This window comes from Terrapene carolina, unplaced genomic scaffold, assembly GCF_002925995.2.
Source record: "Terrapene carolina triunguis isolate 2854851 unplaced genomic scaffold, T_m_triunguis-2.0 Scaffold234, whole genome shotgun sequence".
In the NCBI taxonomy this organism is placed as follows: Eukaryota; Metazoa; Chordata; order Testudines; family Emydidae; genus Terrapene; species Terrapene triunguis.
In genome coordinates this window covers 711,285-735,985 of record NW_020664585.1, presented here as the reverse complement: position 1 = coordinate 735,985, position 24,701 = coordinate 711,285, and the positions used below count along the sequence as shown (strand labels likewise).

At 46.8% G+C, this 24,701-nt stretch overlaps 1 protein-coding gene across 1 annotated transcript in view; it reads right to left on the bottom strand.

The window, feature by feature from the left end:
* The window catches only part of TTC28 (tetratricopeptide repeat domain 28), a 276,929-nt gene that overhangs the window by 137,197 nt on the left and 115,031 nt on the right, over positions 1–24,701 (bottom strand). Inside the window, exons 2-4 of the mRNA XM_024196899.2 lie at positions 18,192–18,339; positions 13,527–13,799; positions 10,297–10,427 (exon numbers count right to left, since the gene is read on the bottom strand). Coding sequence (XP_024052667.2) covers positions 10,297–10,427; positions 13,527–13,799; positions 18,192–18,339 — 552 coding nt within the window. The remainder of the gene's footprint in view (positions 1–10,296; positions 10,428–13,526; positions 13,800–18,191; positions 18,340–24,701) is intronic.

Here is a 24,701-nt window from a genome sequence, read left to right as displayed (position 1 = left end):
ACACTCGATAAAGCAAAGGTGTTCCTTTTACAGGTGCTGCTGACGGAGAGGCTGCAGATTCTGGATCAACGAAATCAACGATGAACACCAACGGTGGATCACAGGCGTAGAAGACAGGTCTGTAACCCTATCTCAGACCCCTCCCTATCCCTCGCTGCGTCGTCTATGGTTGTAAGTCTGAGCTAACTAACCGGACCGAGTCCGCGCATGCAGGTCTCCTTCCCAAAAGCAAACAAGACACAAACCCCAAAACGTTTAGTGAGTGGCTACTGCAGGCAGTAACCAGTGTGCAAGGGTGTGCCACACCACGCAGAGAGAGCGAGCATTGGACACCTGAGCCCCCAAAGACTCAAGAGCCCTTGGCCCCTCCCCTTATCTGCCTTTATAGGAACCTGTCGCTTAGCAACAACAGATTCCTGCTCTTTCTACTTTCCCGCCCTTTCTACTTTTCTGCCTTTTGCTCAGCATAGGGGAACAAGAACCTGTCACAACATGGAGGTCACCTTGTTCTTATCCCAGACCAAGATGGCCACCTAATAAACAATACTTAAAACCCAACTTTGGTATGTATCTTTCCCAATAATTTGGCAGGGGTGAAGCTGTGACTAACAGAGGGATGCGGCAAGCAGCGGGGACCTCCAAAGGGTGGAGGGTTGGAGTGGAGGAAGATTTACCAGGCATGGCAGTAGGGTGACCAGACAGCAAGTGTGAAAAATCAGGACAGGGGATAGGGGGGTAATAACAGCCTATATAAGAAAAAGACCCAAAAATCGGGACTGTCCCGATTGGTCACCCTACATGGCAAGCAGCAGCAGCAGTTGGTGGGGCCTTGGGGAAGGGGCGGGGCACCATGGCCCAGGTGTTTGGCGACGGCTTGGTGGCGGCTGAGCTAGGGAAGGCTTAGCCTTCCCTGGCCTATTATACCTGCCACCCATGCCCGCAGTAAAATCTACAGAGCCCTGTCTGCAGTAGGATTTACAGCGAGATGGTTCTGGCGTGTTCAGTATCTCACTCAAAAACACACCTTTTACAGGAGTGAAGATATAGCCCTAATTAGCACACATTTAACACAGGCGAACATCACACCTGAAATCCCCGCCTAAACAAGGACTTAGAAAGTAGCAACCCTTGTTACTGCCCCTTGCCCCTGAATGCAAACAGCAGCACACCTGCTCTCCAAGGAACTACAGTGATCAAGGTCTGGTCTGCTCGACAGACTTACATTGGTGTAACTACGTTGCTCAGGGGTGTGAAAAATCCACACCCTGAGCAAGAGTTATACCAGCTTAACCCTGGTGTAGACAGCGCTATGTCAGCAGGAGAGCTTCTCACCGTGACACAGCTACCACCTCTCATGGAGGTGGATTAACTAAGCTGACGGGAGAAGCTCTCCCACTGGCACAGGAGCGTCTTCATTTGAGCACCACAGCTACACCAATGCAGTGTCTTAAGTGTAGACCTGTCCCAAGAAACAAACAGCCTAGGAGATTTATCTATCACCTGCCTTTTCCTAAGCAGAGACCGCAGGGGGTAAAGGGGGTCGGGGGCCAAATCTACCTCACCAGAGGTACACCAAAGATTAATTTAACTCTTTAGTTACAAGCCTGCCTAGGCTCAGCTCCTTCCCACGTATTATCACCCCCCTAGAAAATCAGGCAGAATCATCTCCATTCAGGGTGGAAATCCATTTCAGTTCTCCCTGGGACACTGCCCCAGTCATTGCAGCTGGTCCCAGAAAATAAATTATATTATATTTCCATTAGCTAAATACGCTCAGCTATGACTGTCACAGGTAACCCCAGACGTGTATATTTAACCCTTAATTATTTCTGCCCTGGATTTTTAGGCCAGAAGGGACCATTATGATCATCTAGTCCGACCTCCTGAAGAGCACAGGCCATAAAATTTCACAAGTCCTGCATCAAGTCCACAACTTCTGGTTGGGCTAGAGCTGATCTTTCAGAAAGATGCCTAGTCTTTAGAATCCACTTCCTTGGTAAGTTGTTCTAGTGATTAATTACCTCTTATTTCTAGCCTACATTTGTCTAATTTCAGCTTCCAGTTATTGGCGCTTCTAGTCCCTTTGTCTGCCAGATGAAACAACCCTCCTACTCTCAGATATCTTCTCCCCGGGTTCTTACAGACTGTACCCAAGTCACCTCTTAGCCATCTCTTGGATAAACTATGTAGACTGAGCTACATTAGTGTCTCACAGTACGGCAGTCCCCCTCCCCACACCACAACTTCTGTGATGTGTAACAGTCAAATTAAAATATTATTAATTTTAATGTAATAAAATAATAATAATATAGAGAGACAAGGTGGGTGGGTACGGTAATATCTTTTGCTGGACCAACTTCTTTTATTTAAGCTTAAACTTAAACTTCTTTCATATAAGCCTAAATTCATAACTTTTCTAGATACTAAAAATCATGGACTGAAAAGAGACATTGGATTTATGGCTGCTTACAACAATCCCCACCAGCTGCTTTTTTCCCCTTTCCCCTTCCCTGCCTCCCTATCACTGGGAAGGGTGTTAACGGGACACATCACCTTGAACTGTCCCTTGAACTATGTGTTAACTACTTATGCTAAACTATCTGTTCCACGTTGTATTTAGCTGCGACTCTCATACACCAAGCCACAGCCCACTTTGAGGAGAACAGAGGTGCTCATGAGACAGAGAAGCAACAAAAGAGGAAAGAAAGGGCACAACACTCCAGCCAACAACTATGTCTCCTCCAAGATCACACCTGTCACTTCTGTGGGAAAATCTGCAGGGCAAGAAATGGGCTCCCCAGCCACTTAAAACTCACCAATGAACCCCTTTGGCAGACATCATCCTCGCACTGAGGGATAGCCAAAGAAGACCTTTCCCAGACCTGAGGAGGAACTCTGTGTAAGCTCGAAAGCTTGTCTCTGGCTATATCTACACTACGCACCTTTTAGTGACACAGCTGTGCCGCTAAAAGGCGCACAGTATAGCCACTGTTTGTCGGCGGGAGAGAGCTCTCCCGCCGACAAAAAACTTCCACCCCCAAAGAGCAGCAGTAGCTTTGACGGCGGGAGCGCTGTTCACACCGGCGCTTTTCATCAGCAAAACTTTTGTCATTCGGAGGGGTGGGGGGGTGTTTTTTTTACACCCCTGAATGACAAAACTTTTTGTCATTCAGGTTCCAGGGTAGACAAATATCAGAGGGGTAGCCGTGTTAGTCTGAGTCTGTAAAAAGCAACAGAGGGTCCTGTGGCACCTTTAAGACTAACAGAAGTATTGGGAGCATAAGCTTTCGTGGGTAAGAACGAAGAAGTGAGGTTCTTACCCACGAAAGCTTATGCTCCCAATACTTCTGTTAGTCTTAAAGGTGCCACAGGACCCTCTGTTGCTTTTTAGGGTAGACAAAGCCTCTCACCAACAGAAGTTAGTCCAATAATAGATATTACCTCACCCACCTTGTCTGTCTAATATCCTAGGATGAACACAGCTACAACAACACTGCCTACAACAACACAGACCTACCTATATATGCACTGAGCTCCTCCCTCAATCCAAACCAAGTGCCTGGTGCATGGAACTCCTGTTTGTAACCCTCCAGCCCTATGCAAAGAACAACACTGGAGGGCAGGGCAGGCTGGCGGGCGCTTGGTTACTTTCCTTAGCAAGACAGTCACAGTCACGGTGTGTATCCCTGCCTTAAGAAGAGAAAACACAGGAGATGTGACAAAAAAGTGAAGCTGTAGCCTAGGATTTGTGCAGCTACTCACCACTGAATGTTCTAACACCAAGGAAACAAATTCACGGCAGGCAGGTGGCTTAGAGACCAGTTCCTTCCTTCAGCCATTAGTGATCCCAGAAACATACAGCAGGTCATCTTTTCAAGGTAGAGGCAGTTAAACTCTAACTGCCCCCAGCTGGCTGTGAACTTGCCAGGAAATGCAAAGAAAGTCCAAAATCAACCCCCCACCATCTCAGGATGTCATATTTCATCTCTGTGGTCAATGAAACAGGTCAAGATCTGACTAGTGCTAAAGGTGCTATCCTGAACTGAGCTCACACACTCACACGCACACACACTAACACAGTGCTCTGGGGCATCTGACCTTCGACACAGCCAAATGGTTCCCATGGCTGCTTGGTATTCAATGAAGCTGCACAGCCTCCGGCACGTTGGCTAGCTAAGTGGCCAAGCCATGTGCTATTTACCTAGAGTGGGATTTAAGCTAAGCTTCAGTAATTCTTCCTTTGCAGTCTCAGTGCTCACCTCCTGTGTTCATCTTTTCTCTGGAATGCGATGAAGAAAGAAATAACTGCCCTGATAGATTATCCTGGCTGTTCTAGTTTTCCCACCCCAACTTTTCTGTACTGTGCGTCTTTTTGAAGATCCAACTGATGCAGGGTGTATACTGCAGAGGCCTCTAATTCTTTATTCCAGAACCCTAAAAACACAATGCCCAAGCAGGCAAGGCAGGGTGAATAGGGGTTGCCCAGTTTCTGATTTACTGACTGTTTATACTTTTAAAATCTTTCATTCTCTTGATAAATCCTACAAAGAGTATTTCATAAGAACATAAGAATGGCCCTAGTGGGTCAGACCAAAGGTCCATCTAGCTCAGTATCCTGTCTTTCGACAGTGGCCAATGCTAGGTGCCCCAGAGGGAATGAACAGAACAGGGAATCATCAAGTGATCCATCCCGTGGCTCATTCCCAGCTTCTGGCAAACGGAGGCTAGGGACATCATTCCTGCCCATCCTGGCTAATAGCCATTGATGGACATGTACTTATCTAGTTCTTTTTTGAACCCTGTTATGGTCTTGGCCTTCACAACATCCTCTGGCAAAGAGTTCCACAGGTTGACTGTGTGTTGTGTGAAGAAATACTTCCTTTTATTTGTTTTAAACATGCTGCCTATTAATTTCATTTCATGACCCCTAGTTCTTGTGTTATGAGAAGTAGTAAACCATACTTCCTTACCTACTTTCTCTACACCAGCCATGATTTTATAGGCCTCAATCATATCTCCCCTTAGCTGTCTCTTTTCCAAGCTGAAAAGTCACAGTTTTATTAATTTCTCCTCATACGGCAGCCATTACATACGCCTAATCATTTTTGTTGCCCTTAATTCTGAACCTTTTCCAATTCCAATATATCTTTTTTGAGATGGGGCGACCACATCTGCACACAAGTATTCAAGATACCCTGGATTTATATAGAGGCAACATGATATTATTTTCTGTCCTAATATCTATCCCTTTCTTAATTATTCCCAGCATTCTGTTCACTTTTTTGACTACCGCTGCACACTGAGTAGATGTTTTCAGAGAACTATCCACAATGACTCCAAGATCTCTTTCCTGAATGGTAACAGCTAATTTAGACCCCATCATTTTATATGTATAGTTGGGATTATACTTTCCAATGTGCATTACTTTGCATTTATCAACATTAAATTTCATCTGCCATTTTGTTGACCAGTCACACAGTTTTGAGAGATCATTTTGTAGCTTTTTGCAATCTGCCTGGGTCTTAACTGATTTCACCTGATCTTGCTGGCCAACTCCAGCAGGAGAATCAGAGCCAGCAATTTTCAGGTTTATCTAACCTCACTTCACTCAGTTGCAGCCAAACCTCCCTGATGAAATTTGCTTCATCTGTGATCTCTAGTCACAGTATGTATGGCTGGCAGACTGAAGTGGAGGTCAGAAATGAACACTGAGAGGCAAACCTAACCATGCTACAGGACCAGAACAGACTTTATAATTGTTTCTGATGACCTTGGTAAATCATGATATAATTATTGAGACCCTTAAATTACAGGGGGAGACAGATTTGTAACATCACATTTCTGAAACCCATGTCCTTTTCATCTGCAGCAGAAAGAGAGACTGTTCCTATAATCTGAGTGATTGTAATTCAGACAATTGCATCCTGTGTAATTGTCCAAATAGTGGGGGGGATTTCTAGTTGTTAAAGAGAGTCTGTTCCTCATGAGTGGGACTCAAATTCAGATTGAGCACCATAAAGACAAATGTGGCACCTGTTTATTTATTCAACTGGAACCACGGAAACTCCAGACAACAGTCAGGACCAACCAGTGTACCTGGCTGGGGAGCCAGTGGGGCAGGCACCTGCCACCAGGGATGATGCAGTAACACAAGGCCATGCAAGAATTTCACTTCTTACCTTGGTGTCTATTCAATTGCCATAGCAGATATAATCCCTCCTCGTGAACACTAATGAGGTAAATAAACTGCTGGTAGCCAAATAGATTCTTAACCTGCTATAGATACAGTATCATTACCGGCAATGGAAAGTACTGAGCTCTACACACCACAAGCAACTCCCTCACACTTTCCATTACGTATTGCTTTTACATTGGGAATCTGAATCCTGCTAGGACAGGGTTAGTGAAACAGAGACTCCAGTCACCTGCTGCTGCTTCCATCCCAGTCACCTGAACACACAACCAGGCTCACTGCTCTGGTATCTCTTGGGGCAATGCTGGAGGCATGTTAATCCCCTGCTGCTCTCTCTTCAGTTTCTGTCTGAGGGTCTACTGGAGTCATGTTAATTTCTAGTCCACTCTAATTCCTGACGTCTCTTTGGGTGCATGCTGGTGAAGACACGTTAATGCCAAGCCTTTTAAAAAAACAAAAACAAAACCACCACACACACACACACTCTTACATGTGTCTGTTTGGGAAAACCACATTAACCCCAGCTTGTCCCTCTCCTATCACACACTGCCACCTCCAAAGGCAGAATCATCTGCTAACACATTCTCTTTGAGGGGGAAGAGTCCCTGCACTTTACGGGTCACAATATACACTGCTGTTAACAGGAGCTGCACAAACTCTCTCTCCTTCTCTAAAGAAGCTACTGTACGTTTTCCATCACCAGGGAGAAAAGTCTTTCATCCATCTCACTAGCCCACCTGTCCCCAGTCAGCTGATGGAAGTTTTCCTGACATCCAGGTTACAGGGAGAAGACAGAGGCCCTGGATCTTGCAGATACAAAGCCCCCTGGAACTATTTTCTGGGCCGATGGGCTATTAGATCTAGCAGAAGCCTGTGGTGCACTCATTGTTACAGAGGCTTCAGAAGCCAATACTCCCTGTGAGGACAGAGGGCTCTGGTACAAAGGAGCATTTTTACCTTCTAAGCCAATTCCCTGTACAGCTGGAGGTAAAACAATTACCTCATTACAGTCACACACACAACTGCCTTCTAGTGGAATTCACAGCAACACCATTGCAACTTTAGAATAATATTCATGTTCTAAAAACGTCTGCAACGGAGGCCAAGAAAAACAGCTTTGTGTTCAGAGGAAGCTCTGTGGTCAAAATGATGTCATCAGAAAGCGCCAAATTAATTTCCTGTGGTTACATCCTACAGGAAATCCAAGAGGCTCAGCTTTCTCACAAACCCAAGTAGCCATTTGTTGTCAGTAACGGTTAATTATGTACCCAGATGTGTCATAAATTGAAAACTATTGTGAATAAGATTCATTCCCCTGAATTCTAGAGCACAGGGTTTCAATACAAAACACTCTTGGATTCAGGGCATTAGCCTCAGACAAAATAAAACCCACCCAGCTCAGCTTCTGGGAATTGTTTCTATTACTGGTCTAATGTTAATGAAACAGAGCACTCAGCACTCGCTACTCAGGATCACTTCTCAGATGAGCTACTCTGTGTTCTAGCTCTCTCTCTAGGTTCTGACATGGCCTCCCTCACCATGGTGCCTGAGCCCTTTCCCAATATTGCAAAGTGTACACATTCGATGTAGTTCTCTTCCCCACCAGTCAGCAACGTCTGGGCTTTGCTTCTGTATTATGCCCTTTTGTTTGTTTTGGGTGGCAGTGCTCCTGGTGAGTGTCAGGGCTGGTCAGTGCGTTGCTCTGGAAGTGTGGAGGGCCCATTTCCAGCACTCAGCCAGCTACAAGACCAGCCATTAGCTCACTCGGATTCGCACCATGGTCTCTGAATAGAACATAAAACCCAGTGAAGGAGCTGTCGTAGACCAAGAATTAGGCGGTCAAGCAAATGGTCAAAGCTGGAGTCAGTAGCCTGGGGTGGGCTGTAGAAGCAGGGAACTGAACAAGGCAGGACTCAGGAGTCAGGCGAGAAGGCAAAGTCCAGTGTAGCAGCAAGCCAGGGATCACCTGGTTACTCGGATAACTTCCTGTGTTTCCTTCTGGCTGAAAGGGTGAGTCTTAGCCAACTGGAGAGGCTGGACATCTCCAATTGGGAGCTTTGTGGGCGACACTTATGGTGAGCTAGGACCCACCAGCCCACACTCCCTGCTTGCTGCTGGGTGGTGGCTGCAGACTGAGGACTGCCTGGGAGACCTGGGGACCCAGGTTCAAGATTTGCGATCCCTCACATGAGCGCTGCATCAGAGGCCAGGAAATCCAACCTGCCTGGCAGGCTCCCGTGTACGTGGTGAATGCAGTGCATACATTTCTAGGTAGCAGCCATTGGCTGTGTAACTCCAGATGACACCGAGCTGTCCTAGCAGCCTACTTAACGTCTGGAGCATAGGTAGGCTTTGGGCGCCTGGCACTACTAGGCTGGGAGCCTGAGCTCACTCACTGGGGGAACCTTCAGAGACTTCCAACTCCAACCTCCTTTAGCACCCTCTGGCTCCATTAGCATTTACACCAGGCCCTAGACTTCCCCTTGATATCCAGGTGGTAGCTGCTTCCCTCCTCCAACAATCAGCATCACTATCTGCCCATGGTCCTCCTCACACTGCTCCTCCTTACATCTCCATCAGCTTCTGGGGTCAGCCCTGCAGAGCCCATGGGGCTGCTGAGAAATACCCCAGGAAGAGCTGCAGCTATGCAGATTGGCCACTTACAACGCACAGGGAGCCCTAGTCAGCACAGCTATAAAAAGAGGATGGGTAACAGCTTCCCAGGCATGTGTGAACGGAAACAGGGAATCAGAAAGTGATTGGGGAAATTTTCCAGATGGTAAATAATCATTAAATTATCTGGCAGCTCCCTGCTCCCAACCACAGATCCTCCATTACCCACTGCAGGATGCATTTCCTAACAGCTTACACATCAGTAAACTTGGCAGCCACCTAAAATGGGGCTTCACAGCCAAGCACTGGTATGGTCACTCTTACACCCTCAACTACATCTGGCCCCAAAGACACCCCTTTCCCCCCACTCACAGACTCAAACCTGGCCTCAAACACAATCTCACACACACTCATGCCCTCTCACCTACAATTTGCCTTCAACCATATCCACTCACCCTCAACCTCCCTTCAATTCCCCCCAATCCTACCCCCTGTAAACGCTCACTGTAAGTTCCTGAACTATTGGATACAAAATCTTTTGTTCCAGAAAGTACACTAAAATGATGCCTCTGTCCTTACAGTGAACTCACAGAGGTTAGCTCTCGGGACATACACTCCTCAAAGATCCCTTAGCCTGCATACAGTACACTCCTCTGAGCTGGCAGAAGGCCCAGTTTAACACCTGAGAGGCTGTAGGGTAAATACCAAAGAGATTCAGATGAAGTAAATAACAGCCAGCAACACCAACACTGCAGTCATTTTATACTTTCTGGATTGCTAAATCAATCATACTTGCTTATTTACATATAACTGTTGTATGCTTTCTGTCCCCCCCTACCCTCGCGCTTTGTATGTTGCTTGTTTTATTAAGTCTGGGAGCTCCTTGGAGAAGGGAGTGTCTTGTATTGCATGGATGGAAAGCGCATAGCACATGGTGCGTGCTAGTGCACTCCAAATGAATAGTATTAGTAGCAGCTAGAGGCCCCACCCAAGGCCAGGGCCCTTTGTGCTAGGTGCTGTGCATACACATAGTAAGAGCAGTCTCTGCCCCACAGAGTCTCCAGTCTAAACTGACAGGACAGACAAAGTGTGGGAGGGAACAGAGGCAGAGAGAGGTGACATGACTTGCCCAAGGTCACATAGCAGGTTAGAGACAGGCCGAGATGGGAACAGAACCAAAGTCTCCTGATGCCCAAGCCTATGCACTATCCACTGGACCATGCTGTCTCCATAATAGCAATCAGAGAATCACAGACTCGTAGGACTGGCAGGGACTCAAGAGGTCTCTAGTCCCGTCCCCTGCACTCAGGGCAGGATTAAGTATCATGTTACATGTCAGGTGGACAAGAAGTTACATAACTTCAAATTTCCCAGAGGGGCAAAGGGGCAGGCAGGCAGGGATTCTCGGGATCTCAAGGGGATGTTCTGTGCTTCTCCAGAAAGCCACACAGTGCCAATTCCCAATCCAGTCTATTTAGCAAGGTTCCTACCTCTCTGTCCTTGAGTTTCATGGCGAGCACCAGCTGATGTCTGTGGTTAGTAAGGGCCTCCCGGTAATTTCCTTTGGAGAAGAATGCGGAGCCCAGATTCCCATGAGCTCGGCATTCTCCCGTCTGGTCACCTGAGTCACATGCAAACAAAACAAAAGTTAGCTAACGAAGGGTCTTTGGAAGATTCCAGCCAAGAGAGTGGAACACATCATGCAAGGGATGCTCCATTGGGAGAGCCAGGTTCAGACCAATCCTGGCCACAGACTCAGTACGTGGCCAAAGTTCTCCTCTCTTCCCAGTCCTTGAAGAGGGAAGCAGACAATTCTCCAAATTAACTCCCAGACTCCACTTTAATGTAACCTTAGACCCCTCTTTGGCTTAACACCTTGGTAACAGCCTCACTTTTTTTCATGTTTACTTGTTGTTGAAGATGTGAGCAATCTGTGTCCATGAAAATGCAGGGCTGGATTGGACAGGCTTGGTCCAGGCATAGTGCTGACAAGCACTGGGCCAGCTTTCTCAGCAAACACCCCCTGCTCACGCCCCCACACCTCTGCTAATGCCCCCAGTCCTGCCCTGCAGCACACCTGCTATTCCATTTCGGAGTCCTCACATAGCTCGCCCAACTTCTCTAACCACTGATCTTCAGCAGTGACACCCCCAACCCCTGTGGTTCCACACCCTGCGGGCAATGCCCTCCAATCCGGGCCTATAGCACCCCTAAGTAAAGTACATCCCACCTGGCATGGTAACCTTTACCCAAGGATCTTCCCAGTAAGCCCCTCCATCTCCATCTCTGCCAATGTCCCTCCCTCCCGACCTGTTCTTTCTCTCGCTAGGCCAGTCCTGAACCACTTTGGAGAAGAGACTAACAGCCATGTCAAACTGTGCCACAGTGCTTGGCGATTTCACCATCAGACCAGTGTCTTAGCTCTGACAAGGGTCTGTGCCAGATATTTCAGAGAAATCTTTAAGAAACCACAAAAGAGGGAAATTCTATCCCTGCCAAGATTTTATGTTCAATCCTGTCCAGTGTGACTGTGGATGCTCTCAGCCTTTCCTTTTCTGGGTTCTGCTATGCTCTGTGCTTGAATTATATCTTGTAGCAGTGAGCTCAACCAGTTAAGTATACATTGTGCTAAGTAGTATTTCATTCTACCAATATTAAAGTTGTGGCTTTTCAATTTCACTGCATTTCCCTTCTTGTGTTATGGGACAGTGAATAGCAGTGTCCAATCTACCTCCTCTGCATTGTTTATTGCTCTGCACAATTCGCATCTCCCTTCTTATTTGCCCCCACTCGAACTAAACAATCCCAGTTTTTCCAATCTCTCTCCATATGACAGTCATTCTAGGCCTCTAATTATTTCTGTCATCCACCTCAGAACCCTCTCTATTTCTGCTTTATCCTTTGAGATAGGAAAACCAGGAACGAACATACTATTTCAGGTGAGGGCCTGCCATTGACTTACATAATGGGTTTAATTGTTATTTTCCATCAAATTCCTGTGAACACTAATATCTTGTTTGCTTTTTCGACTGCTACTGCACAGTGAGCAGTGGTTTCATTGAGCGGCCCACAATGATGCCCCAGTCTCTCTCCTGAGTTATTACAACTACTTCAAAATCCTGTGAGGTGCCGTTGGCCTAGTCCACATTACAAACTTTTGCCAGCATATGTCTATTGGGTAGGGATGGGGAGAAAACCACACCCCTAACTGACACAGCGATGCCAGCAAAAATACTAGTGCAGACCAATGTTCCCTCTAATTTTTTCCATCCCTGTGTGGAATTAATTTTATGCGCACCAATATCGAGGTAATGTGTATGTGCGCCACCAGTAGAAACAAAAAACCTAGATATAATATATATTTTTTAAAAGTTACCATAGGGATAACTCCAGCCAGGACAAGTTAGGCATTTTAGGGCTCACTACTCAAAGAATTAAATTTAAGCATAAGAAAGAAATAAAAATATGAAATGCATAGACCAGTCAAAAAACTAAAACAACAGCACTTTGAAAGAATAAAATTACAGAGAATATATGTGCATTGCAGGAAGTACCAACAACAACAACATAAGTATCTGTTGGGAGGTGAGTGTGAAAGACACTGTGTGTGCGTGCGTGTTTGTGTGTATGTGCGAGAGAGAGAGAGAGAGAGAGAGAGAGAGAGCGTGCACGCGAGACAGCGAGCATGTGAGAGAGAGAGAGAGAGACAGAGACAGTGTGTGTGTGCGCGAGACACACACACACACACACACACACACACACACAGAGTGTGTGTGTGTGTGTGTGTGCTGGCTTCTGGAGAAGCGTATGAGAGACCATGCGTTGTCTCTTTAAGCAGAGCGGCACTCGCCAGTCTGTAGGCTCATTCAGACCGCAGCAGCCGCCAGCAGCTCCGTCTAACTCCCGAGCCCTGTCCGCCCCTCCCCCGTTTTGCGGAGATGGGGTACGTGGGCAAGGGGATACCCTGACATCAGCACCTCCCTTCCACCACCACCCCCCCCAGCAAGCAGGAGTGTCCCGGGAACAGCTGTCCAGGGGCTCCAAGGCAAAGGGCAGGAGCAGCAGAGCAGCGAGGGGGAGGCACCTAAACACAAGTTGCTGGATGTGCACAGCTCAACTTGAGTGACTCTTGCGCGGCTGCACAGCTTAGAGGGAACACTGGTGCAGACCCAGTTATACCAGCAAGATAGTCCTGCTGCCATGACACATCCTTTGGGGGATGTGGTTTCATTAATCCAAAAGCAGAACTTTTGTCAGTATAAGCCGTGTCTCCACTAGGGCACGTTGCCAGCATAGCTACACTGGTTTAACTATGGCAGCAAAGCATTTGTAGTGTAGACAAGCCCTGAGTAGTTCAGATTATTTGAGCACACACCTCACTTTACCCTGCAAACGATATACTGTTACGTTTATGACCTAATGAAAGTTGTGTGCCCAAGTCTCTGGAGGGGAAAAGCCAGTTCACAGACACACGATGCCACAAAGAAATCCCTTGAGTGTCCCTTTAGCACGTACCTGGGATCCCCATAACCCACCTCACACATTCTGTTGTAAGTAAGAACATTGTTTGCGTGGCTCAGCAGCCTGTGAAACGGCGCAGCAGCTTCAGCACTAACGATGCTTCCCTTCATTTATCCCACTGCCATTCCTGTTAATTTGCTCCATTTATATCAATTCAGCACTAAACCAGGGATTAAGTGAGTGAAAATGAGAACGCTACCTAATGTCTTGGCTACATCCAAGTCCTGCTGCATGTATCCGGTGCTTTTCTCTGTGTTCCCAAGAGACCAGTAAGCACTGCTCAGAGCAGAGAACACGGATCCCCTCAGCTTCAGGCTGCAAGTGCCGATCTTCAGGGCAGCTTCTAACACAACCACAGAGGCACCATGGTGGCCTGCAGTCAGGAGCTCCTGGCCAACCACCGATACCACCACAAAGGGGCTCTTGTCCAGCTTCATCTTCTGAAGTTGCTGATAAGTTGGCTCGAGTGACTCTAAAATAAGGAAGGAAAGGCAGAATTACTCCACAGGCCAAAGGGACACAAGCCTCCTGAAGTCAGTCCATTAACACCCATGAGAGGCGAATGACAAAGTGACACATGAATTTTGTAACTTGCAGCTATTTTGTAACATGTATTCAATGGCACATCTAGAAATATCAGCTATTTGGATGTCACAGTCCTGCACTTTGCACATCAAGAGCAAGAGAGAAGGAGAAAATTAACTGGGATAAACCCACCAGAAAGGGAAAGCAGCAACTCAGCAACAAGGAACCCATTCAGATCGGCTTAACTGGTCACAAGAAAAAGGAGGAGTATCAGGTGCCCCTGGACTGTAGGTGCTATGACGAGTGGCCAAACTGGACCTAGGATAGCCACTGCTGCTGAAGTGCAGTTATACTAAATTGTTTTATTAGTCCCATGAAGCCTGCCATAGTATGTCCCTTAAAGGACAATAATAAAGCAGCTCTCTAGGCAACCATACAGTGTTAAAATGTAATTTTTAAAAATTAGGATGGTTGCACTTCTTGACAAGCTGCTCTCGCCTGAATCAACATAACCATGGCAACCTGAGAAAGCCATTTGTGCCATACTTTTATTATTTCTGCCTACAATTATTAACTGTATGTACAGCAAGCAGAGAGCATTTTAACAGCCCTCTCAGGAGAGGAACAGGCTGTCTATGTTGTATATTACGAGTGACATTCCAGTCAGGGATGGGGATAAATACAGACATAAGATGATGATCTCTTCTGGTACTGCAGTTCCTGTGTAATACAGGATCCTGTCTCTGACAGTGGTCAATGGCAGACGATGCAGAGGAAACCACAAGCATGTACAGATTAACTCTTATTTATACAGTGCTGTTGATGTGCAAGGCACTGTACAAACACGTACAAAGACAGGCCCTGCCATCAGGAGTTTACAGTTTGAGGGCTTGTCTTCGCGTGCACGTGAAGGCGCTACAATGCCAGCTGGAGAGCGTCTCCTGTCAGCATAGTTAATCCACCTCCCCGTCGACGCAGCACCGTCTGCTAGAGCGGGAGACTCTCCCCCGTCGACGCAGCACCGTCTGCACGGGGGGTGGGGGTGGGGAGGGGATTAAATTGGTATAACTGCGTTGCTCAGGGCTGTGGATTTTTCACAACCCTGAGCGACGTAGTTATACCAATATAGGTCTGTAGTGTAGACCTGGCTTTAATTAGAAAATGTAACACACCATGCGGGGGAGGGGTTCAGGGAGGAAAGACAATAGAAACAAAAGGAAGTGAAGACTGCTCCTGGAAAAAAAGAGTTAAGAGTGAGCATGTCATGTGAGCTGTTCCACGTGTAACATAACACTACAATCAGATGGGGGAACAGCATAGCCTGTGCTGGGTCTGTGGTGGAAAGTTGACATGAAGTACCATGCAGACTGAGAACCATTACACTGTGAAAGTAGTGCTGGAACCAGGGCTTTCCCAGCAGAGATCACCTGTCCAAGGTGTGCCACCCACTGAGGGAGGAGAGTGGTATTATTGTAGGAGGAGAGGTTTGGCCTCAGCTATCTGTATTGCAAACTTAAGTTCCACATACCCTGTCGTGAGCCAAGCTAAAGAGATTTAACTTTTAATCTTTCTTCAGAAGTCACTCAATGCTTCCAGCTCCTTTGCTCTTTGTTGCTCTTCTCTGAGCTCTGAATGAAAGAAATCCTAGCAATTACTATCCCTGTAAGTTTGACTGTAACTCCCATCTCTAATACAATAATGGAATTGACTATGAAAGGAGAAAACCGTAACTCCATAGGGGTAACAGCACCATGACCAATGTACAGTGCCGTGGAGTTACAAGAACACATCATGTCACCTTTCAGTGACCAAATTATCAGAGTGGATGAAGGGAGTGAAGTAAATGTTACCTCTGTGGATATCCCAGGTCACAAGATCTTATCTGAAAAATTAGCTCAAAGTAGCTTGTATATAAGTACGTTTACATGGACTGAACAACTGCGGGAGGATTATAACCAATAAATAATAATAAAGGCATTGTATGAAGTTTGGGGGACACGTCCAGAAGGATACAAAAAGAATCTGTGCTCGGCTTGATCTTCTTTAATGATGTTGTTAATGATGTGAAGGGGAGGTGGGGATTAAATGACACACTAATGAACATAAACTGGGAGGTTCTGAACACCTGTGAGCAGGGAGATTTCATGTAACAGGGCCTAAAAGGGTTAGAAATGCAGTCAGGTTAACAAAGTGAGATTCAGCTTGGGAAAATGAGGTTCATATAGCCAAAAGCCTACTAGTCATTCCTTCAACTCCCTCTGCAAGACCCACCTCTGCAGCTAAGCCCATAAGAAATCACTGAGAGCCCCAGGGATGGTTGGGGTAATTGCCACTTAGGTTATTTATTACCACAGGAACAATGGCAAAAACAAAGAGGTGTATGTGCAGGTCTATGGGTATTTATTTCCCTCCTCACCAACCCACTGCAGTTATTTCTCTCTCTCAAAGCTCTGTGGGGCAGGCACCGTACCCTGGTATGTATCTGTACCGTGCCCAGCACAAATGGGGTCACATCCTGAGCAGGGTTACTGAACATTAGCATAACAATAATTAATACTAATGAGGCAAAAACAATCCACAAGAGTCAGTGGAAGGGAGACACGTGGAAAGCAGTAATGCTGAGAGACCTAGAGGTCAGACTGGACAGCAACAAAGACACGAAATTGCAAGACAATAAGATAGCAAGAAAGGCCGTCGCAGCTTTGGGCTGCTGACACAGAAGCATCACGTCCTGGAGCAGGGAGGGGATAGTCTCTCTGCAGTGTGATTGCTCCTAGAATATGGTACGTTCCTTTCCGGGCACTTCAACACCACAATGATATTTACAGGTTGGAGGCAGTTCACAAAAGAGCTACCAAATGTTGAGGAGCTGTAGAGTCTCCTAACTCTGAGGCACGTACAGGCACTGCAGCCTGGTGAGAGCACGGTGTGCGCCATACGGATGGAAGAGCTCACGGCTAATATCGAGGCATGCAGCAGATTGTCTCACTTATCAAAACAAATTACTACAAAGCAAAGAGAAGGATGAACCTGACGTCGTATTTATGGCAATATTCTAGGCAGCAGCAACATCGCAGGATAGAATAGGTGAAATTATCCTCATAAGGCATTTGCTACATAGAAAAAAAATCCAAATTAATTCATTTTGGAAGATGACAAGAAAACACTGTGAAAGGGAAACTGCAATTTTTTTTTTCATATTTCAGCTCTATTTGGCCCCTAAATTCCAAAGCTTCCTGCAGCGTCTGCTGAGAGTCAGAGCTGATCCGCTCCATGCTCCCCACTGGGAAATGCCATTAGACCACTTCAGCAAAGTGCATGCAACAAAACTGATTAGAAACAGTGCAGTGAGGGAGCTCCCCTTCAGGAGAGTGAAATTCCCACCCCTGGAAGTGGGGATGTTATATACAGGGGAGGCAAGACGCCATGGGGGCTGAAAGCATCAAATGCTCCAAGCCATCTCCATACTGGTCAAGGATAAAAGTGAATTAGCAACCTGGTCATCTGCCTCTTCTGGGGCTTTGTTCTGAGAGACGTGAAAAATGAGCAAAAACTTCTGCGGAGCCCTGCTGGGTACCTAGGATTTCACAAAGCTGTTTACCCAAGTGCCAGAGCTCTTGCAGAGCTCAAGGGGCACACAGGTACCGCAGTATTGTGATCACACTGGGAGGGTCAACAGAGCCGGTGCTGCTGCAAAGCCTATGTTTCCAGTCTGCCCTTGCACTGAAACAGTTCCAGGGAGGCTGTGATCTGCTGCAGTTGTACTGGGAATACTTGCGAAACATTAGCACACTTGTGTGTGGAAAAGGAGAATTTCACAAGGGATAAGGTGTTTGACCTCTAGTAGATGAGAATGCGTGTGTTCCCCTGACTGGAGAATACCAGTTCTGGGTCGCCAGTTCAGCCTTTTCAGAGATGTTAGCCATGCATTAACTCCCAGGTAGCACAGCCGGACTTCACAGGAACACAAGAACTGCTGTTCTAGATCAGGCCATACCTATTCCAGTATCCCTGCCTCACCAGACAAGACCAAAGCCCCCACTCTTCCAACATCCCCACCTCCCTGCCCCACTGAATCAGACAAGAGGCTCATCTAGTTTGGTTTCCCATCTGAGAGAGCCCAGCAGCAGGTGACCAAATGGAAGATGTAAAACGCCTATAATCTGCCCCTCATCACTTACACAGGTTTCCTCCTGCCTCAAGTGTGGACTCAGCATCAGCTTCCAACTGAAATCAGCTTCCTACCTTCCTCGGAAATGCTGATCCCTTAGCACTGCTGTCCATTCATGCTTGCAGCCAGCATAACTGCCGTGCCCTGGACACCGGTCACTTTGCTTACCTCGCATGGGGGATTTCATGGCGGCTTCCACCATCCCAACAAGAAGCTGCAGACTCTTGGGATCCTGAGCCAGCCCAGATGCAAATGCTGCCAGTGCGTCTGCATGGCGTCCGAGGTACTGAAGGGCAACACCCTGTCGGAAGTACGCCTGCAAGCCCAAAAGAAAGAGGCGAGTTATTGAACTGATGCGATCACAGAGCCCAAACATACATGACCAGGGAGCTAGTGCTGGGGAATATAGGGGCTGCAAGAACATGCTCAGGTTTCCCTGCAGCACTTTCAGGTCAGGTCAATATTGGCAATTCTAAAGCTGTAGTTTGGTTCCTGAATCCCCACAGAGCTGAGGAAAGGCTCACCCAGCCCATACTGACAATTCTCACATGTTGCTCTGGAGTCTAAAGCCAAAGTTACAATAATTTAAAATAAAGGTTTTCCCTCAGAACTGGCTCCCCCTCCTCCCCAAATGGCTGCTCATTTCTTTTTAATCGCCTGGCTCGCAAAGCTTGTGAGTGGAGATCCTCATCTCTCACTCCTGCCAACAAGACCCGAGCTTCACCACCCAACAAGAACTTTGTATTAACAGAGACCAAAAATCTCGAAGACACAATTGCAATAAAATCACTGCCCAGAGCATCCGATCAGAAACCTCTCCTTTCCTCTGTATGCACGTTCAGCCTACCTACTCCACCATCCCAGCTCAGTGGAGTTCAGGAGGCATGCCCTGTGTTCACTTCCCTTGCCTCCATCACCACCAGTGACATGTCAGCACTTTCATCGTTAATTATATTTTGTAATTTTCACTCATCAATGATCAGAGAATGATTCTATATTCAGATTCATTGAGTAACTGACTCTGGAATTCACCCTCCTACTCCTCACCCAGCCTGGTAGCACTGGAGTCTGCTGACCTTCTGGGTGAACCTCAGTGACTACAAAAACAACGAGGAGTCCGGTGGCACCTTAAAGACTAACAGATTTATTTGGGCATAAGTTTTTGTGGGTAAAAAACCCACTTCCTCGTTGTTTTTGTGGATACAGACTAATACGGCTACCCCTCTGATACAGCGACTACAGCATTATGCAGATGTTTTGGTAGAGGTGGGTTGAGCAGGCAGCAGAGAGCTGTGTCTGACTGCACTTAGAATACTAACTCTGACAGGCACTTCCCCCCGCTGAACACAGACACTCTTCATTTTTAATATGTTTACAGACATTTTGCTTTACTTTTTCCATTTCATGTTTTCTGCAAGTCTCCCCAGAGGCTACAGTAGAAGGGTCGCAGCAAACACACCTCTGCCTCACTGACATTCAAGGGAAGTTGCAATGCTTTAAAAATAAATCCAACACCCCCCCACCACTCATTTGCAGTCCCAAACCAACAAGTGCATCAATGTGCAGCTGCAAATAGTTCCCACTGGCAATTCCAGGTTCTGTACGTTCCCAGCCAGAGGTGCTAAGATCACAGACACACACAGTAGCAGAAAAAACCTGCCTTAACAAAGGGTTAGCAATGTCAGTGCCTCTCCCAGAGAAAACATGAAGCTCTGTGCTTGGGAGCTGGTGGGTAAGGGAACAAGGTCTCTGCTGTCTAACATTCACTTATAAAATGAAAGTGTATTTGTAACTTTTATGTCTGCATACTGATTGCGTTAATAATTCAGGAGCTTCAACTAGATTTTACAAAAGCTTCACTGTTCATGGATAACCCTTTATTGTCCTCTCCAGTAAATCTCTCCTTGCTGCAAGCTCTGCCACATTCACTGCACTGCCAAGTCTCTGGAGGGAGTTAAGCACAGCAAGCACAGTTATGGTAAGAGAAAACCCTCTTAAAAAGACAACAACTGCTGTACGAACAGAATACTGCCCTGTCAGCTCCACTCTTGGCTTTGGCTCTTGAGGGCCTTCAGCCGCAGGCTCTCCCTGCACTCATGGGCAGGCCCCAGGCTGCTATTCCTTCCCATTTGTAATAGAAACTAATCCTGTATTCAAGGTACATTAAGTAGACACACGTGGAAGTCTTTTTTACTTAAACTGGATAGATCTGCAATTAATATCCAAAACGACTTTTCATTAGGGCTTTCACGCACCTTCAGAACCCAGACCATGGAGGTAAAGATTAAGAAAATCAAAAATGACATGGGAAATTTATAGACATGAATATTTAATCTATTTTCCATTAGCAAGCATTGATTGGTTCTATAATTTTAAATGAATTAGATGGAGGCAAAATTCATTTCATTAACCTTTAGTACAAACGTGTTCTTATTGAACCAAACAGGCAACTGTACTGGAAACCCAGTTCCGTGTTAATCAGATTACAGGCATGATGATTTAATCAAAGAGAAACCCCAGGAACAAGGAGTGTGGGGCATGCAGTGGACACCCACTGTGTGGTCGCAGACCAGTGAGTGCATTGTCTTGTGAAGCATGATGCACACTTTGGGATCTCTGTTTCCCACACTCTCATTTAGGCTTGGTCTACACCTAAAAATTAGGTCAACATGGTTATGTGCCCAGCTTTAAAAAAGGGAAAAAGGAGAATCTGGGGAACTACAGCCCAGCCAGCCTCATCTCAGTCCCTGGAAAAATCATGGAGCAGGTCCTGAAGCACTTGGAGGAGAGGAAGGTGATCAGGAACAGTCAACATGGATTCACCAAGGGCAAGTCATGCCTGACAAACCTGATTGCCTTCTATGATGAGATAACTGGCTCTGTGGATATGGGGAAAGCAGTGGATGTGATATATCTTGACTTTAGCAAAGCTTTTGATACGGTCTCCCACGGTATTCTTGCAAGCAGCAAGTTAAAGTAGTATGGATTGGATGAATGGACTATAAGGTGGATAGAAAGCTGGCTAGATTGTTGGGCTCAACGGGTAGTGATCAACGGCTCGATGTCTAGTTGGCAGCCGGTATCAAGCGGATTGCCCCAGGGATCAGTCCTGGGGCCGGTTTTGTTCAACATCTTTATTAATGATCTGGATGATGGGATGGATTGCACCCTCAGCAAGTTTGCGGATAACACTAAACTGGGGGGAGAGGTAGATACGCTGGAGGGTAGGGATAGGGTCCAGAGTGACCTAGACAAATTGGAGGATTGGGCCAAAAGAAATCTGATGAGGTTCAACAAGGACAAGTGCCGAGTCCTGCACTTAGGAAGGAAGAATCCCATGCACCGCTACAGTCTAGGGACCAACTGGGTAGGCAGCAGTTCTGCAGAAAAGGACCTGGGGATTACAGTGGACGAGAAGCTGGATATGAGTCAGCAGTGTGCCCTTGTTGCCAAGAAGGCCAATGGCATATTGGGCTGTATTAGTAGGAGCATTGCCAGCAGATCGAGGGAAGTGATTATTCCCCTTTATTCGGCACTGGTGAGGCCACACCTGGAGTACTGTGTCCAATTTTGGTCCCCCCACTACAGAAGGGATGTGGACAAATTGGAGAGAGTCCAGCAGAAGGCAACGGAAATGATTGGGGGCTGGAGCACATGACTTACGAGGAGAGGCTGAGGGAACTGGGGTTATTTAGTCTGTAGAAGAGAAGAATGAGGGGGGATTTGATAGCAGCCTTCAACTACCTAAAAGGGGGGTTCCAAAAAGGATGGAGCTCTGGATGGTCTCAAGTTGCAGTGGGGAAGTCTAGGCTGGATATTAGGAAAAACTATTTCACTAGGAGGGTGGTGAAGCACTGGAATGAGTTACCTAGGGAGGTGGGAGAATCTACATCCTTAGAGGTTTTTAAGGTTCCGCTTGACAAAGCCCTGGCTGGGATGATTTAGTTGGGGTTGGTCCTGCTTTGAGCAGGGGGTTGGACTAGATGACCTCCGGAGGTCTCTTCCAACCCTAATCTTCTATGATTCTATGTCAGTCAAGGGTGAAGGAAAAAACACACTGCTATGCTGACCTAATCCGCAGCACAGATGCATTTATGTTGACAGTAGAATGCTTCTATTGATGTAGCTAATGTTCTTCAGGGAGGTGGCGTTCCTACACCAATGGAAAAACCTGTTCGGTCACTATAGGCTGCATCTACAATATGGAGTTATGGCAACATAGTCTCCATAGTATAGACACAGCCTCAGTTTCCCTTCTGTACAGCTTGATTACAGAAAGACCATGCAGGGATGGAGTCGTGCAGGAGCTTATACCTGGGCAGTTTGGCTCTGAAGGGGCACAGCAGCCAGAGACACCTTGTAAGCCAGTGTGGCTGTGTCACATCAACTGGACTGTGACCTTGCTGCATGAGTGAAGGGACCAAGAAAATGGCTTCTGTTTAAACAGAAACCCTAACTATTGGCAGGGGAGAGAGGCTGTGCAGGAGAAGGGCAGATTGTTTAACGAGGTTTAGCAGAATAGTATGGTTAGACAGCTGGCCTGGGGATTCTTGTGCACAGACGTGTTTGTAGTGTGTGTGGGCTGAGGAACCCAGTAATAACTTGGGGAACAGAGTGCTGTGTGTGTTTGATAAAGAACGAGGCTGCCAGCCCAGGTCTGAATAGAATCACTTGACTTGTACTGAATTGTGATCCAGGATCTTATTGCAGTATCCACCCTCAGGACAATGGACTCACTAAATGCCTGCACACGCTCTAGCAAACATGCTGCCAGCCACGGCACTACAGCTAAATCAGGCCTCATCAACCCCCAGGCGTTCCACCTCTGCCCCACTTCTTGCTTACCATGATTTGACCCCTGGAAGGGAACCAGATGGTGCAGGACGCATGGGATCTCACACACACGCAGTCGTCACACAGTTGAATTCTGTCTCAGTGAACCGACTCCTGGCTACTGTCAAACTGCAGGTGTGGCAGCCATTGTTCACGTGTCCCAGGGAGGGAAACAATGGGGAATGGAATGGGATGAACCAGACGGATGAGGCTTCAATAATTTCCAATTCTCAACTAGAAGTCCAACCGAAAATGGGATGGCCAGTGTCAAAGAAGTAAGGAACCGTGGCCTCAAGGGAGAAGGACCAAGCTGCCCCGAGTGCTCCGAGAGCAACCAGGAGAAAGGAGAGTGTCCCACACTATGCTCCCCAGTGGCCTCCTCCAAGAGCTTCCGGAGCTGCTACAGTAGCAGGAAATTAGGCTGTTAAGAAGCTGCGCCTCCATTCTGCTATTTATGTTTACACGGCACTCCAGGAGAGAGAGAGTCCCTGCCAGGAGGGTCTCATGGCCCAAATGAGACATAACACAGCAAGTGTGGACAACAGAAGAAAGTGGGGTGAGCACAAGTGTTACAAGCAATGGAGTGTAATTCAAACCATCCGTTATGAAAGTAATCCCACCTTGTACTGTCTAGAAAGAGCTTTTTCCTAGAAGTCCTTTTGGAAGCCACTTAATTTTAGTGCCAACAGCACTCAGAGACCAGAAACAAAAACCCTATACATCATAATTTCAGAATGGTTTTCTGGATACATTACTCAATGTAACCCTCCTCCCTCGGCAGTCCCTAGCTCATACAGCACCCTTTCCACACGAAGCATTTGGCATCTTCTACTTCTTCCCTAAGCAGACACATTCAGAAGTTATTTCAGGGCTGGACTGAAGGCACCACATTGAGAGAAAATCTGCAAACAGGACACAGGATGAATCACATTTTGGGAGAGGACAGGGATGGGAAAAGCAAGGAGCCAGCAGTCACAGCTGAAGAAATGAGACAAGGGGCTATTTTCCAGCCCTCAAGCTGGAGAGAATCTTCCCATTTCTTTGTAATTGACTCATTTGTGTTAGGTTATGTGATGAGCACAAGCATGTTCTCTTTGTTACTACAAATAGGATGCTTTTATTTACCAGTGATCCAGATGGAAATCCTATTGATTCCTTCCACCTAGCTTAAAGCAGCTACAGAATGAAGTGCTACAAAAGAATGAGTCAGTGGACAAACTGCAGGTGTTCTCGGAGCTGTGGCCCTGCTGGTCCCAACCCTGGGTGTAATACTGCTCCTGCTGCCAAGCTCTGCACCAGATTTTCTAGGAACATAGAGGCTGTCACACTGGATCAGACTAGAAGTCCATGCAATCCAAATCCCATCTCCAACAGCGGCCAGGGCCAGATGCTTCCTAGGAAGGTAAAAGAACCTGCCATAGACAAATGTGGGGTAATCTGTCCACTGGGAAGATTCCTCCTAACGTTCAGTGGTCAGAGGGTGGCCCACGGCCTGAGCCAGGAGGGTTTAAATTCTTTCCAAAACTCACGTGTTGGTATTTTTAGCATTAAAATGCTGCACATTTGTGTTACTCACATAAATGCCAATTCTTTTTTCAATCCTGCTAAGTTCTTGGCCTCAATGATATCCTGTGGCAGTGAGTTCCCTAGACTAATTGCATGTTTTTTATCTGCCACCTTTCAATGTCATTGATTGAGTCCCTGATCTTGTGCTGAGAGGCAGGATGAATACCAGCGCCTGGTCTCCCGTCTCTCTTCCATTCACTGGCTCGTATGCATTTATCATGTTCCCTTTTATTCATCTCTGAGGTAACCATTCCCAATCTTTTCAATCTCTTCACTTGA